Source organism: Oncorhynchus mykiss, chromosome 11 (genome assembly GCF_013265735.2).
Source record: "Oncorhynchus mykiss isolate Arlee chromosome 11, USDA_OmykA_1.1, whole genome shotgun sequence".
Lineage (NCBI taxonomy): Eukaryota > Metazoa > Chordata > Actinopteri > Salmoniformes > Salmonidae > Oncorhynchus > Oncorhynchus mykiss.
In genome coordinates this window covers 58,543,851-58,559,090 of record NC_048575.1, presented here as the reverse complement: position 1 = coordinate 58,559,090, position 15,240 = coordinate 58,543,851, and the positions used below count along the sequence as shown (strand labels likewise).

At 42.6% G+C, this 15,240-nt stretch overlaps 1 protein-coding gene across 8 annotated transcripts in view; it reads left to right on the top strand.

The window, feature by feature from the left end:
• The window catches only part of clip1a (CAP-GLY domain containing linker protein 1a), a 57,800-nt gene that overhangs the window by 10,803 nt on the left and 31,757 nt on the right, over positions 1-15,240 (top strand). For 7 of the 8 annotated variants that reach the window (XM_036935910.1, XM_036935911.1, XM_036935913.1 and 4 more), the window contains exons 2-8: positions 4,597-4,892; positions 7,526-8,046; positions 10,012-10,136; positions 10,327-10,543; positions 10,702-10,899; positions 11,269-11,360; positions 11,608-11,668. In XM_036935910.1, the coding sequence (XP_036791805.1) occupies positions 4,802-4,892; positions 7,526-8,046; positions 10,012-10,136; positions 10,327-10,543; positions 10,702-10,899; positions 11,269-11,360; positions 11,608-11,668 (1,305 nt within the window). In that variant the 5' untranslated portion in view covers positions 4,597-4,801. Of the gene's footprint in view, positions 1-4,596; positions 4,893-7,525; positions 8,047-10,011; positions 10,137-10,326; positions 10,544-10,701; positions 10,900-11,268; positions 11,361-11,607; positions 11,669-12,958; positions 12,995-15,240 lie in introns of those variants that run through there. The other variant, XM_036935912.1, reaches the window with a different exon arrangement.

Sequence of the window (15,240 nt, the reverse complement as noted above, 5' to 3'; positions counted from 1 at the left end):
CCTTTCCAAACAATGCAGAGCTTTAAAGTAAGAGAAATTTGCTAAATAAAAAAAGGAAATTGTAACACAATTAATTATAGCTAGGCAGTCCCCACCCATTTCATGTATCCCAACAGAGCAGCAAGGTTATTTCCTTTTACAGTGCGTGCTTCGTTAAACTATATAGCAATAATATTGAAGGATGGCAGCAAGCTATCGGATTTTATGTCTCCTAAATTTACAGCATGCACTGGTGGAACTGTAATGTTGAGTTCACAGTGCAAATGAGTCATTAGTGCTTTACATTTTGTAGGTGGCATGAACCCAGAGCCATAGGAAACATGGAATTAGACACAAATAATTAATGTCTGCACACTACAGGAAGTGGGTCCAACAATTGCTAAAGAAAATTATCCTGGTCTGAAAGTAAGTTTGTTAAATTGAAACAAATCAAATTACATTCAAATAATAGGGATGTTACTCGGTTAGCTGCTGAAAATACATATGTCTGGTCATGCTTATCGGTCTATTGGTAATTTTCATTCTTTTGTGGAATTAAAAATAAGCTATTTTTATTTCTCAATATCAATTCGTAATTAAAGCGCACCTCCCATTCGCCTTTCGGGTGTACAGGCCATAGCCTGCCTACCTTTTGACTCAGCGAGTCACCCACCACTTTGCAATGTGAGCTTGAGGCAGTAGAATTGAAACCGGAAAGTTTACTTTCCTTCCAAATAATGAGGCATGTCTTACCTTTCTTCAAAGTAGCCTTGCAAAAATCCATCCGTAGAAATGTGGAGGCAATTTATTCTCTAAAGACTTCCTCATGCCATTAACCAGCATTTCTCCCCTGTTCTAGTGTTTTTCATATCAACTCTCTTTTGTTGTCCAGAAGCCAAAGGCACAATCCTAGTCATATTAGCAATCCATCATAGTTGTTGCTATTAGATTCCCCCTCTTTCTAAATGTCTAACGGAAATGTTCATCTCTATCACAACCGCTCGCGTTAGGTTTAGAACTGTGTTTTCCACAAATTGCATTTTGGCAAATGTTTGAAAATTATGTTTTATCTGCTTCATTACAGGATTGTTTAATAATTTTGAACTGTAAGGTGATAGGCTTGCTATTGCTACACGTTTCCCTTAAGCTCGTAATGAGAAATGTCCGGTCCTTGTATGCATGCATAGTATAAGAGAGGAAGAGACAAAAGCGAATGGTTTCACTCTCGCCAAAATCTGTCCAAAATAAGCCCAATATGTTTCTATGGGTTTATTTTGGGCCTAGTCTCGTCGCCTGCCTTCCCGCCTTGGGCCGACTCCCATTGTTAGGGCAGAAACAAAAGCATCTCATTCTTATATACAGATCTCTAATAGTATTTTCTGTTGGTCTCCTCATTCTACTGTTTGGAAACAATTTAATCGTTTGTTGACCTATTAATGAGGGTCAGTTAGTCGTTTCCATCTCTAAAATTTCCATCTCTGAAGTGGATGGGAATTATTTTTAGGAAAATGCCCTGACTAGTAACATAGTTTAAGATGTTGGTATGGTAACTTCCCCAAAATACCATGTCATTTTGAACATTCATCACTGTAGTAGGCCAGCCTACAGCTGTAGTGCAGTGCATGACAGTGATGGGCATTTGGGTTTGTAAGGATAAGTGAATTGCCCAAAACCTGCATTAACAGAACATTGGTGTTTGGCTGTCTTCCTGAATAGAGATTAAAGTGAGAGTCTGGAGCGAAGGATTAGCTTTACCAGTGGGAAACATCTCCATCTGCATAATTTGATCATTTTCAGCTGACTACACCAGTGCTAAACTGAAAGCTGTCCATAGTTTATAATTATAGATGTAAGGCTCTGGTTTCAAGTATAGAAATTGCTGGTCTATTTGGGAAAGCCCGCTCTCTTCCCCAAGTTGACTTTAGCCTTTCTCTAAACAATGCCATGGAATCAACAGATGACGTTTGTGATGCAATGGAGGAGGCATAGTCCTATTTGTTTGTGGGGTTGTTTTTGTTTAAGTCAGCTTTGGAAATATAGTTCTGGACATTTGTTGTAATCGGCCATCTTCTATTTTTTATAGAGTATACCATTAGTGAGGAGTGAATTTATAGCAAATAGAATAGGCATATCAATGGATACCCTCTACTCTGTATCCTCTGATGATTCACTGCCATGAAGATATCAATTATTTCTGTGCTTTTTCCTCGAGGGCTTTTGGTTGTGGTCCTGACCTCAGGGCACTAATGGGTGTCATTCAGCCACAGAGGGGGAAAACTGCGCCATGTAAATTGGGTCAATGCTGCAGACCCACCCTTTATTCCGTGCTGTTGAGAAACTTATTTTTGCCTTAAGGTAGATGTGCGTTAGAGAGATCTAGTTTGTTTTATTTAACATAGTGCTTAGGGCTTCAGAGGAATGGAAGGTATGTGTCTGTGACTTAACTGCAAGATCCATTTAGAATTTCTTTAGTTATCAGTTTTCCGTAATCCAGGGCATCTTGATACTGTTAGGTACTCTCACTTAGAGCAGGGAGACCTCTCTGTCAATAGCTGGAATGTAATAATACATTTTCTTTTGCTGGCAGTGTAGTGAGGGGACTGGACGTATGAAGTTGAACTGGCCTATTCCATTGCAGATGTTACTTCACCACTGCCTAAACAGTAGGCCAGATGTAAAACCTGAAGCTGTTCAACTTTCAGAACATTCCTCTATACAGTATTGCATAACCCAGGCCCTGCATGTCGCCAGGCACTCTCATTTGTTGACTTCTGTAATCGAAAAAGCCTTGGTTTCATGCATGTTAACATCAGAAGCCTCCTCCCTAAGTTTGTTTTACTCACTGCTTTAGCACACTCCGCCAACCCTGATGTCCTTGCCGTGTCTGAATCCTGGCTTAGGCAGGCCACCAACAATTCTGACATTTCCATACACAACTACAACATTTTCCCTCAAGATGAAACTGCCAAAGGGGGAGGAGTTGCAATCTACTGCTGAGATGTCCTGCAAAGTTCTGTCAGACTTTCCAGGTCTATGCCCAAACAGTTAGAACTTCTCATTTTAAAAATGAATCTCTCCAGAAATAAGTCTCTCACTGTTGCCGCCTGTTATTGACCCCCCTCAGCTCCCAGCTGTGCCCTGGACACCATATGTGAATTAATTGGCCATCATCTATCTTCAGGGTTCGTTCTGTTAAGTGACCTAAACTGGGATATGCTTAACACCCCGGCAGTCCTACAATCTAAGCTAGATGCCCTCAATCTCACACAAATCACAAAGAAACCCAGCAGGTACAACCCTAAATCCGTTAACATGGGCACCCTCATAGATATTATCCTGACCTACTTGCCCTCCAAATACAGTACCTCTGCGGTTTTCAATCAGGATCTCAGTGATCATTGCCTGCATCCGCTATGGGTCCGCGGTCAAACGACCACCCCTCATCAGTGTCAAACGCTCCCTGAAACACTTCTGCGAGCAGGCCTTTCGAATCGACCTTGCCCGGGTATCCTGGAAGGATATTGACCTCATTCCGTCAGTAGAGGATGCCTTGTCGTAATTTCCTCACCATCTTAAATAAGCATGCCCCTTTCAAAAAATGTAGATCTAAGAACACTCCAGACCTGACTGCCCTTGACCAGCACTAAAACATCCTGTTGCGGACTGCAATAGCATTGAATAGTCCAAGTGATATGCAACTGTTCAGGGAAGTCAGGAACCAATACACGCAGTCAGTCATGAAAGCAAAGGCTAGCTTTTTCAAACAGAAATTTGCATCCTGTAGCTCTAACTCCAAAAAGATTTGGGACACTGTAAAGTACATGGCGAACAAGAGCACCTCCTCCCAGCTGCCCACTGCACTGAGGCTAGGTAACACAGTCACCACCAATAAATCCATGATAATTGAGATCTATGGCTGGCCATGCTTTCCTCCTGGCTACCGCAACCCCGGCCAACAGCTCTGCTGTGTTTATGTGCAGGTCTTTCGTTAAGAATTCCCTGCCTGTGTTTCTGAATGGTACTAGGTTCGTTGATATCGAAGACTGATCGACTTTGTGTGTGTGTGAGGGAGAGAAAGGGAAAGCGAGAGTTTGTTTCTGTATGGTGGTGACAAATACATGCGCACACAGAGACACTTGAATGTGGCCTGGCTTGTGACAGAGTATTTTTAGTATTGGACTCACTGTGACGAGTCAATCGGGGGAGCACTGCTTGTTGTCATAAGAACACAAGATCATTTGAATGTCAAGGGCAGGCTATTCAGCCCATCTATGCTCACCATTAATCTGTTGTAAACGATAAGCCTTGTCAGTGCCACCCATGATGTTGAGGTGGAACCAATTATACCAAGTGAACAAATCAATATAAGACGCCAGTGTTTGAATAGTCATGTCCACAAAGTAAAAATTGGACCAGTGAAACAACCCTCCCTCCTGGCTTACCATTTTAAGTGAAGACTGAAATATATGATTTTTCTGTGAAAATCCTGTTCCCTTCAGGATATTATCATTAGTAGTCTTCTATGCAAAGTAAATAATATGAATAAACTAGGTTAACTCAAATGCATATTATACGAAGCTGTTTGTTGCACTAATATGTCTTCCTCTCTCTTAACAGGGTCCTTTTTTGAGGGGCATCTTTTTCTCCCTCACCCCTTTTCCCACCTTTTTTTTAATTTTTGTTTGATTTATTTTGGTGCTGTGACTCAGAGAGCATTGTCATCTCAGAGTCTGAGCACAACTACGTCAATGATTTGGGGTTTGCCGGCGCCCACTGACGGACAGAAAGGCCCTGTAGATTTCACAGCACACAGAGAGGAAACATGAGCACAACCAAGCCCAGCGGGCTCAAAGCGCCCAGCAAGATGGGTAGGTCAACGGGGGCGCCAGCCACCAAGACCACCCCCTCCGCTGGTAAGAGGTCCTCGTCCCCCTTAGCACCAGCAGTTCTCATGTCCTTGCTGCTTCTCATTAAGGCTGGTAGCTACAGCACCTAACCTCTGACTTTGATGTCATCAATCAGCTTAAGGTTGCAATGAAATGGGCTTTACTGCTTCATCAGTCTGGATCTGCTGATGCGGCTTGACTAGATTTGATGTAGACATGCTGATCGGTCACTGGCCATTTTGATTCCATAGGCTATAGTATTTACCCCCAAAATCTCTCCAATATGGTGGATTAACTATATTTTTAAGTAGGAGAAATTTTGTGAATTGAGTTCACTAGAGGCTTTAGACACAGCAGGCTTGCTGTGTAAAATGTGATCCCTGTGCTGGTATTTTGTTTCAAAGCATTGACAGTCGGGTCATGTGAAAATGCCACTGTGAAGTTTGGCCTCATGTAAATGTCATCCAATCAACTATTACTTTGTGCATTGCTCGGCTGTTATCATATGAGCCAGTTTATTTATATGTAGAAAATCAGGCAACCTTAATTATTGGGCCTGATCAAATGTTGACGGTAGAGTGCCTTCAGAAAGTATTCATACCCCTTGACTTATTCCACATTTTGTTGTGTTACAGCCTGAATTTTTCTCACCCATGTTTTTTGTACATAATTTACGTAAGTATTCACACGAGTCAATACATGTTAGAATCACCTTGGGAGCAAATACAGCTGTGAGTCTTAATGGTAAGTCTCTAAGAGCGTTGCACACCTGGCTTGTACAACATTTAGCATATATATATATTTTTTTTAAGTTTTCAAGCTTTGTCAAGTTGGTTGTTGACCATTGCTAAACAGCCATTTTCATGTCTGGCCATAGATTTTCAAGCCGTCCAAAAAATATATAGTTTTTCATTTTTACAGCGGTTTGAAGCTGGTGGACCAAAACCGAAAGTAACTTTTGTTTTGGTCCACCAGCTTCAAAAAACGGTAAAAAATATATTCTTTGTAATTTAAAATATATTTCACAATGAATTTGATGGTACAATGATTCCTTACACTATTAGTGCATGTTTTCTCACATAAACAGTGTAGAATTTTAACAATCAGGAAATTACGATTTCCACTAGATCAGAACAGCTCCACAAAGTCAGAACAGCTTTCCCAGTTTGACAACAGATGCCACTCCGGCGGGAGAAATCAATAGGTGAATTTCACAGCCAATCACAACACTGACGGGTAAGTAATACTGTGAAACACCATCATTCCACTGTTTGCGCTAGATATGTTATGGACATTTTCTGAAATAACAATGCGATTATTCTAAGAAATCCTGTGTGTAGCATCTTTGAGTCAAAACTGTAACTAGGCCACTCAGGAACATTCAATGTCGTCTTGGTAAGCAACTCCAGTGTATATTTGGCCTTGGGTTTTAGGTTATTGTCCTGCTGAAAGCTGAATTTGTCTCCTAGTGTCTGTTGGAAAACAGACTGAACCAGGTTTTCCAAAAGGATTTTTACTTATGCTTAGCTCTATTCCGTTTCTTTTTTCCAATAACACTCCCTAGTCCTTGCAGATGAACAGCATAACCCATAACATGATGCAGCCACCACCCTGCTTGAAAATATGAAGAGTGGTACTCTGTGATGTTGGTGGATTTGCGCCAAACATAACGCTTTGTATTCAGTACATGAAGTTCATTTCTTTGCCTAATATTTTGCAGTTTTACTTTAATGCCTTATTGTAAACAAGATGCATGCTTTGGAATATTTTTCATCTGTACAGGCTTCCTTTTCACTCTGTCATTTAGGTTAGTGTTGTGGAGTAACTACAATGTTGTTGAACCATCCTCCATTTTCTCCTATCACAGCCATTAAACTCTAACTTTTTTAGTTTTAGTCACCATTGGCCTCATGGTTAAATCCCTGAGCGGTTTCCTTCCTCTCCAGCAACTGAGTTAGGAAGGACACCTGTATATTTGTAGTGACTGGGTGTATTAATACACCATTCAAAGTGTAATTAACAACTTCATCATGCTCAAAGGAATATTCAATATCTGCTTTATTTATTTTTCACTATCTTCCAATAGGTGCCCTTTGCGAGTTATTGGAAAACCTCCCCTGGTCTTTGTGGTTGAATCTGTGCTTGAAATTCACTGATCGACTGAGGGACCTTACAGATAATTGTATGTGTGGGGTACAGAGATGAGTTAGTCAAAAAAAGGTGACACAGTGAGTCCATGCAACTTATGTGACTTGTAAGCAATGTTTTACTCCTGAACTTATTTAGGCTAACCATAACAAAGGGGTTGAATACTTATTGACTTGACATTTCATTGTAAAAATGTCTAACATGATTCCACTTTGACATTATGGGGTATTGTGTGAAGACCAGTGACACAATCTCAAATTAATACATCTTAAATTCAGGCTGTAATAACAAAGTGGAAAACGTCAAGGGGTGTGAACTTTCTGTAGGCACTGTACGTAACATATTTCACTCTGGGATAAGAGTTTGGAACTGTTGAATAGCAGGGTAAAGGTGTCATGTTCTGTGAGCTAACACCTTCATGTTAGCCCTGTTAGTTCAGCTCACCCTGGACCAACTTTAGTGGCGTTGGCACACTGGCAGTAATTGGATGATTTCCACCTGTTTCCATGCAGCCGGATCCAAAGTAGCTGCAGCCGACAAGTCCACTCCAGGAGGCGGTGCAGCTGGGACACAAGATGGCGGGGAGAACTTCCAGGTTGGGGAGCGAGTGTGGGTGAATGGGAACAAACCTGGTGTGGTGCAGTTCCTGGGGGAGGCTCAGTTTGCACCAGGACAGTGGGCTGGCATAGTGTTGGATGAGCCCATTGGGAAGAACGATGGCTCGGTGGCAGGGGTGCGCTATTTCCAGTGCGAGGCCCTGAAAGGGATATTCACCCGCCCCTCCAAGCTGTCCCACACAGAGGGCGAGGCCAACGGGACTCAGACAGCACCTTCGTCCCGGGCTGGGTCGCCCACCCCCTCCACCGCCAGCCTGGCCTCTCACACCCCCTCTGTCAAAAAAGCCTCAACTGCAACGCCTGCCACTCCAGCCTCCAACCTGGCACGCACAAACAGCGAGTCCATCTCCAACCTCTCAGACACCAGCTCGGTCAAGAAAGGGGAGAGGGAGCTGAAGAATGGAGACCGCGTTTTGGTAAGGCTTAGTTCATTTACACTTTGAATGCAGCTGTTATTTTTAATCAGGTAGCTTTTATCCTGAAGCACCTGCCTGCTCGTCCATTTATGCAAGTTTGTCTCAAATGTTCCTCCTGGCCTCCTAACCCTGTTCCAGGTTAGAGAGGGCTCATCCCCATCCCCACACCCTCCTCTTGCCCCTTGTGTGGCCACAAATGCTGTAAATACAGGCTGGTCTCAGTTACACGACTGACCACTCCTCCCTCTCACCATGGTAATCTCTCAGGAATGTGTCTGCGGAACACAACCTCCTCCCACCTCCTTCCCAACTTCTCACTGACCAATGAGAACATCCGTTCTAACACTCCTCAGTGAGCTCAGTTTCTGTGTATAGTCCCTCTGTTCACAGCCAAGCTCTGTCCTCGTATGAGCACCTTCCGTCCTGAGTGTGTTGTCCAAGGCCCCTCTCTCTCTCTCTCCGTCAGCCTCGGGCTGTGTAACACATTGTGTTAAGAGGAAGTGTCACCCACGCTCAGAGGAAGGGAGGGTGCTTTTCTCACCACAGTATTCCTCACTTCTCCCTTTATAGCAGTGGTCAAAAACCGGTCGATCGCGATACTGGTCGATCTCCAAGGCATTACTGGTTGACCACCAAACGTTGCTGTAAAAAAACAAAGGATAAAGCATTCCGTTGCTATTTTCTTAATTTGTTTGGCTCTGTTGTTGCTAGGTGCACTTGATTCAGCAGCCCTAGTGCCAGGATGGCAAAGTTTTCCCGTTTTTAACCGTTTCATTTGTGTAAAGGTGGAGAACTCCACCTACCCGGCAGGGCCAGAGAGCAAATCAAGTGCGCCTTTTGGCCTACCACTGGCCAATCAGGTAGCTCAGATCACTGTGTTTGCACAATTCCCTCAAGCCATAGACTGTAAAAAGAAGCCTCGAATGCACAGCAAAGTTGACACTGACATTTTTAAACTTCTAAACCCATGACAAGAGAGAGACTCAACGAGTACAGCAAAGAGGTGCTGTTTTTATGAGTAAGTTCATGTTTAAATTGTTATTCAACACTGTCAACACGTTCAAAGATTTTATAATCCATCAAATGTGCGTTCTTCCTACTTCCACTCACGCTACAACCAGCATTGCAGCTGCAATGAATGAGTATAGCAAAGTCTTCTGATGAGCTTGGGTTATTATTAGTGGCTTGTGGCTTTTTTAATATCGATGAATATTTAACAGTCTCTGGTCATAGGAGTAACCATATGAATTTGTGCATGAGGCAGAAATAATGCAGTGCGACTTGTTTCACCATCAGCTGGAAGACTGTCCCCTTTTCTCAGCAAATGGAGAGAAAACGGTGGGACGGTGAGTTGGTTGAGAGGCAGCCTCACCACTGCTCCTTCCCTCCCCTCAGACTGACCATCCGTCCCCCAAAAATAGTAACGCAAATGATTATGCTCACTTAGCTGTGCCTCACAAGTAATACAACAAATGATCTATTACCAAATAATTTCTAAATGGTCTGTGAAGGACAACATTGGCAGGGTAATTCAAGCATATCCAATATGCAGCGATAATTTATTGGGCCTTTAGCCTACTGCACAAACCTAATTGTTACAGAACTGTTTTTAATAGGTTAATGTTGCATAGGCTTACGTTTAGCCATGTTTAAAACATCTGAGCGGTAGATCTCGGCTTGCATTTTGACTTAGAAAGTGATCACTGCTTTAGAGCATTGTAAAAGGAATCGCTGACGATACATTTATCAGCCCCGTGATGTTGACAGGTTGCATGTATTGATTATTATGATGATTATTATTATTATGAACTGTTGCCTTGGTAGTCTTATCTCATGCCAAGCTAGTTACCCTCTAGGTGCTTTGAGATTCTTTCAGTAATGAAAGCGCTCTATAATAGAAAATCGAATAATAAAAAAATATTTTTTTAGGCTTTTCTGAACTCTTTCTTTGCACATTCTCTGCAGGTTGGTGGCACAAAAGCTGGTGTGGTTCGCTTTCTTGGTGAAACAGACTTTGCCAAGGGAGAGTGGTGTGGTGTGGAACTGGATGAGCCCCTGGGAAAGAACGATGGGGCAGTGGCAGGAACCAGGTAATCAGACCAGAGAGGATTATCACACACGCTTGAGAAACATGCTACTCTGGCAACCAGTTTGTTTAAAAGAGAGTTAAGTACCGGCAAGTCTTATGGGTGTTATTTGTATATAAGACTTTTTTTTTCTGCGGGGGGGGGCGCAGTGACATCTGTTTTTTTCTTATCCACTTAATTTGTATTTCCTCAGATACTTTCAATGCCAACCCAAGTATGGCCTGTTTGCCCCAGTCCACAAGGTCACGCGTATTGGCTTCCCCTCTACCACGCCGGCCAAGACAAAGACCATGGTGCGGAAGTTGGTGGCCACGCCCTCGGGCCTGAAGCGCAGCCCCAGCGCCTCCTCCATCAGCTCCATGAGCTCTGTGGCATCCTCCGTCAGTGCCAAGCCCAGCCGCACAGGCCTGGTGAGGCGCACACACACTCATAAGTGCATCCACATTCACAACTGCAGAGCAACAAGATGTCTGTTCTTTCATTGGTCTTGTCTTTTGTTGTCCTGAGTAGAACTCCCACCCCCCCATTAACCAGTCTAAACACTCTTCTACCTACCCCACCACCACAGCTGACAGAAACGTCATCACGGTACTCGAGAAAGATCTCTGGCACCACAGCAGTTCAGGAGGTGCTGAAGGAGAAGCAGCAGCACATTGAGCAGCTGATGGCGGAGCGTGACATGGAGAGGGCAGAGGTGGCCAAGGCAACCACCCATGTGGGCGAGGTGGAGCAGGAACTGACCCTGCTGAGAGAGGACCAGGAGCAGGTCAATACACACTTAGTTCCTCCTCATGGTTTACACACACACAAGCATTCGCCCTCAGGATTATTTACACACACATTTCCCCACAGATAAGTCCCAGGACGTTACAGTTTTGGAACTTGTACTCTCATCTGCAGAAGTGTGTTATGTCATACATGACCAACCTTGGGTAATGGTTTGGGAAAACACCTTGCTGTACCTCACTCATGTCACAAAAACCTCTGCACTGCCATCTGCTGGCAATGAGATAGCACTTGTTTTTATAGCCAACTCCCAGATGCATAGCGGCCTTCCATAACATTGTTTTGTCATGAGTGTCTCAACTTATATTCATGATCTGTTTTAATGAATGCATATTCATGTGTTGTGAAGATGGAGGCCAAGATGGACCAATTACGCACCCTGGTGGAGGCTGCTGACAAGGAGAAGGTTGAGCTGCTCAATCAGCTGGAGGAGGAGAAGCGGTGAGGCTTCAGAGGGGTGTGGGGTGAAGGAAGTCCAGGGGGTATGGGGTCTAACTATATGGGTATAACTATGTTCTGATGGTTGGTTATCAGTACAGTATCACAGGAGGAAAATGGGGAAGGGGGGGGGGACATTATGTAGGTCAGATTGAAACCCTGTTTCAAACCCTTGATCCATGATTCCTTTTTCAGACCTCTTATGTTCAATGTTCCTGAACTATAATCTGAAGTGTGCTCTGTGTGATAGGAAAGTGGAGGACCTCCAGTTCCGCGTGGAAGAAGCTTGCATTACCAAAGGAGACCTGGAGGTAAACACACACACACTTCTACACAAACTCAAAAATATGAATACAGTTTTCCTTTCTAATGCTATGGAGCATCTTTGATCTCAAGTTAAAATCGCCCCTAACTGACTGGAATTAATCCATTTGATGCTGAGGTGTATCAGAAATCCACCAACACTGCATCTCATCAGGACTGCCGTTGAAACTCCTTGTCTTGTGAAACAGACATTTTGAGTTAAAAGCATCCTGTTCTGATGAGTGCAGACTAGAGTCCACCTCTGGAATTAAGTCACTCTGTAACATCCCTGGTCCCGATCCCTGAGATTAAAGTGGTAGGGTGTTCGTTAGATTCTAACATAATCAATTAATAAATCTTATTGAAGGTCCCTATTTGGCTACTCTGTGTACATTCCATCAACAGTTTGGCCACCGGCTTGTGATTTTAAGTTGGCAAGTGAGTGATTGGTGTCCTTGTCAGTGACATGTCCTTAATCTAGTATGCCAAGGACTGAGCATGAATATTCTCTTCAGTCTGTCTACACCAGAGATCTGTCCTGCCCAGTGCCCACAGTCCTATTAGGTTTGTTGCATGGCATGATCGATGCCATCTCACTCGAGACTGAAATCTCATTCTCTATCGTGTGACAGTAAGGTCCTCCATGGAACAGAGCTGTCAGAATCAGACCTGACTGAACCTGGCTCTGATGTTCTTTTAGTGTCCATGAAGTCATGCTTTTGTAGAGGATCAGCTTGAGCACGGCACTGTGCAGACTCGCTGATCTACAAATAACTAAACTATTATCCATGTATTGTCATTCTTCCAAATATGCGCAGTGCCTTGATTAGACCGATCTTCACAAACCTGGAGGTCTTCCTCATTTCATGACTATGTAGCATGTGGATATTAACACAGCTTGAATGTTCCCAACTTGTTTTTGGAACACTGTTTGCTTGAAATAAACACACGAGCCTAGGATCATTTTAGGAATTAGTTGGTTTTTATTTCTTTCCTGCTTCCCTCTTGCTAAGAAATGTCGTTGGCACATCAGACTGTAAGGTTTGCACACTGTTCTTCACCATCGCTCTAGTGCTATTTGGTGGAAATGTGGGCTATTTCTTGGAGAACAACTTACTTTTTCTGCCTCTCCCTTGGTTAACTATATCTTTGTTTATGGAGCAGAGACTGGGAAGCAGGTGGACCGGGGGCTGTTTAATATGTACACGTCTGATCAAAGGATTTGTGTCATTATTTATCCCACAGTGCAACTCCAATCAGGGGACCATCCCAATTACCCTGATGGCGTCCCACATCAAATATTATCTTTAAAAATGAGTGCTACAGGGTTAGAAGTAATACCCCTTTTTTATCTTCCTTTGATTGCATACTAACTGTCTGTGTACTACTTACTGCAGAAATATATATTATTCACATGCATGCAGCTTTTAAAAAACAACAACAAACCAAATCAACACAGCAAATGTTTTCTGTTGATTTCAAGCAATTGACGGTGTACTAATGTTGTCTTGTAACTGCTTCAGTCAGTGACGTTACTGCTTCTTTTTCTTCTCCTCTTGTTCATGTTGGCCCAGTGCTAAGCATGGAACCACTGGAGATGCTCCCCTCCACCATCTCACAGCCTAGTCACGGTCTTGACCAACCACTGGAGATGCATCTCACAGCCTAGTCACGGTCTTGACCAACCACTGGAGATGCATCTCACAGCCTAGTCACGGTCTTGACCAACCACTGGAGATGCATCTCACAGCCTAGTCACGGTCTTGACCAACCACTGGAGATGCATCTCACAGCCTAGTCACGGTCTTGACCAACCACTGGAGATGCATCTCACAGCCTAGTCACGGTCTTGACCAACCACTGGAGATGCATCTCACAGCCTAGTCACGGTCTTGACCAACCACTGGAGATGCATCTCACAGCCTAGTCACGGTCTTGACCAACCACTGGAGATGCATCTCACAGCCTAGTCACGGTCTTGACCAACCACTGGAGATGCATCTCACAGCCTAGTCACGGTCTTGACCAACCACTGGAGATGCATCTCACAGCCTAGTCACGGTCTTGAGCTCCAACCTTCCCATTGCCATCTGTTGAAATTGGAAGTAAATGTTCTGCACTTGGTAGCAATTCAATTAATTGCATTTTAATGTAAAAATTAATGAATCGGTCCGAGGGGTGAACTAGGATTTATTTTTTTATACGTTCTGCCCCATTCTACAGTTAAATTATGATTTATTTTTTTATACGTTCTGCCCCATTCTACAGTTAAATTATGATTTATTTTTTTATACGTTCTGCCCCATTCTACAGTTAAATTATGATTTATTTTTTTATACGTTCTGCCCCATTCTACAGTTAAATTATTATTTATTTTTTTATACGTTCTGCCCCATTCTACAGTTAAATTATGATTTATTTTTTTATAGGTTCTGCCCCATTCTACAGTTAAATTATGATTTATTTTTTTATACGTTCTGCCCCATTCTACAGTTAAATTATGATTTATTTTTTTATACATTCTGCCCCATTCTACAGTTAAATTATGATTTATTTTTTTATATGTTCTGCCCCATTCTACAGTTAAATTATGATTTATTTTTTTATATGTTCTGCCCCATTCTACAGTTAAATTATTATTTATTTTTTTATATGTTCTGCCCCATTCTACAGTTAAATTATGATTTATTTTTTTATATGTTCTGCCCCATTCTACAGTTAAATTATTATTTATTTTTTTATACGTTCTGCCCCATTCTACAGTTAAATTATTATTTATTTTTTTATACGTTCTGCCCCATTCTACAGTTAAATTATTATTTATTTTTTTATATGTTCTGCCCCATTCTACAGTTAAATTATTATTTATTTTTTTATATGTTCTGCCCCATTCTACAGTTAAATTATTATTTATTTTTTTATACGTTCTGCCCCATTCTACAGTTAAATTATGATTTATTTTTTTACTGATTTGTCTGTTCGAAGTAGTTTCTTTATGAATGTACATGGTTTCTGATATTGTTTTATCTGCTGATCAGTGATCTTATACTCACTAAACAAATGGGCGTGATCACAGAAGAGAGAGAGCACAGTGTTGCTGTTACAACCTGCCACGGCATTGCCGTTTCATGTAAAAAGTTAAGTTTCATTTCCCTTTCCTGTTCACATGAATGTGCATAAAGGACCTCAAAATCATAGAGTAAAGCAGGAGATGGTGGGGGGGGGCACAAACATGCCAACAGTGCTTTCTCTTTTTATGTGCAGTCACGTCCATTTCGATTTGCGCTCATTTGCTGGCTCACTCACTCAGTTGTTCACACATACTTCTATGCATTCCTTCCTAGTCTTTCCCTTTGGTTGTTCACCAGGTCATTCTGCATGGATTCCTCTAATCACAACCAACAACTACACATCCATAAACATTGCACATCTCCCCTGCTGCTTCTATCATATCCTCTTATCACCACCTCCAGCTACATCCCCAATGCTCACCTGTGGTTGGCATGGGATCTGCATGGGGTACCCTTCCTTCCTCTCCCTCCCTCTTCCTCTGTCTGCGTTGGGCTGGCATGTGATGGTG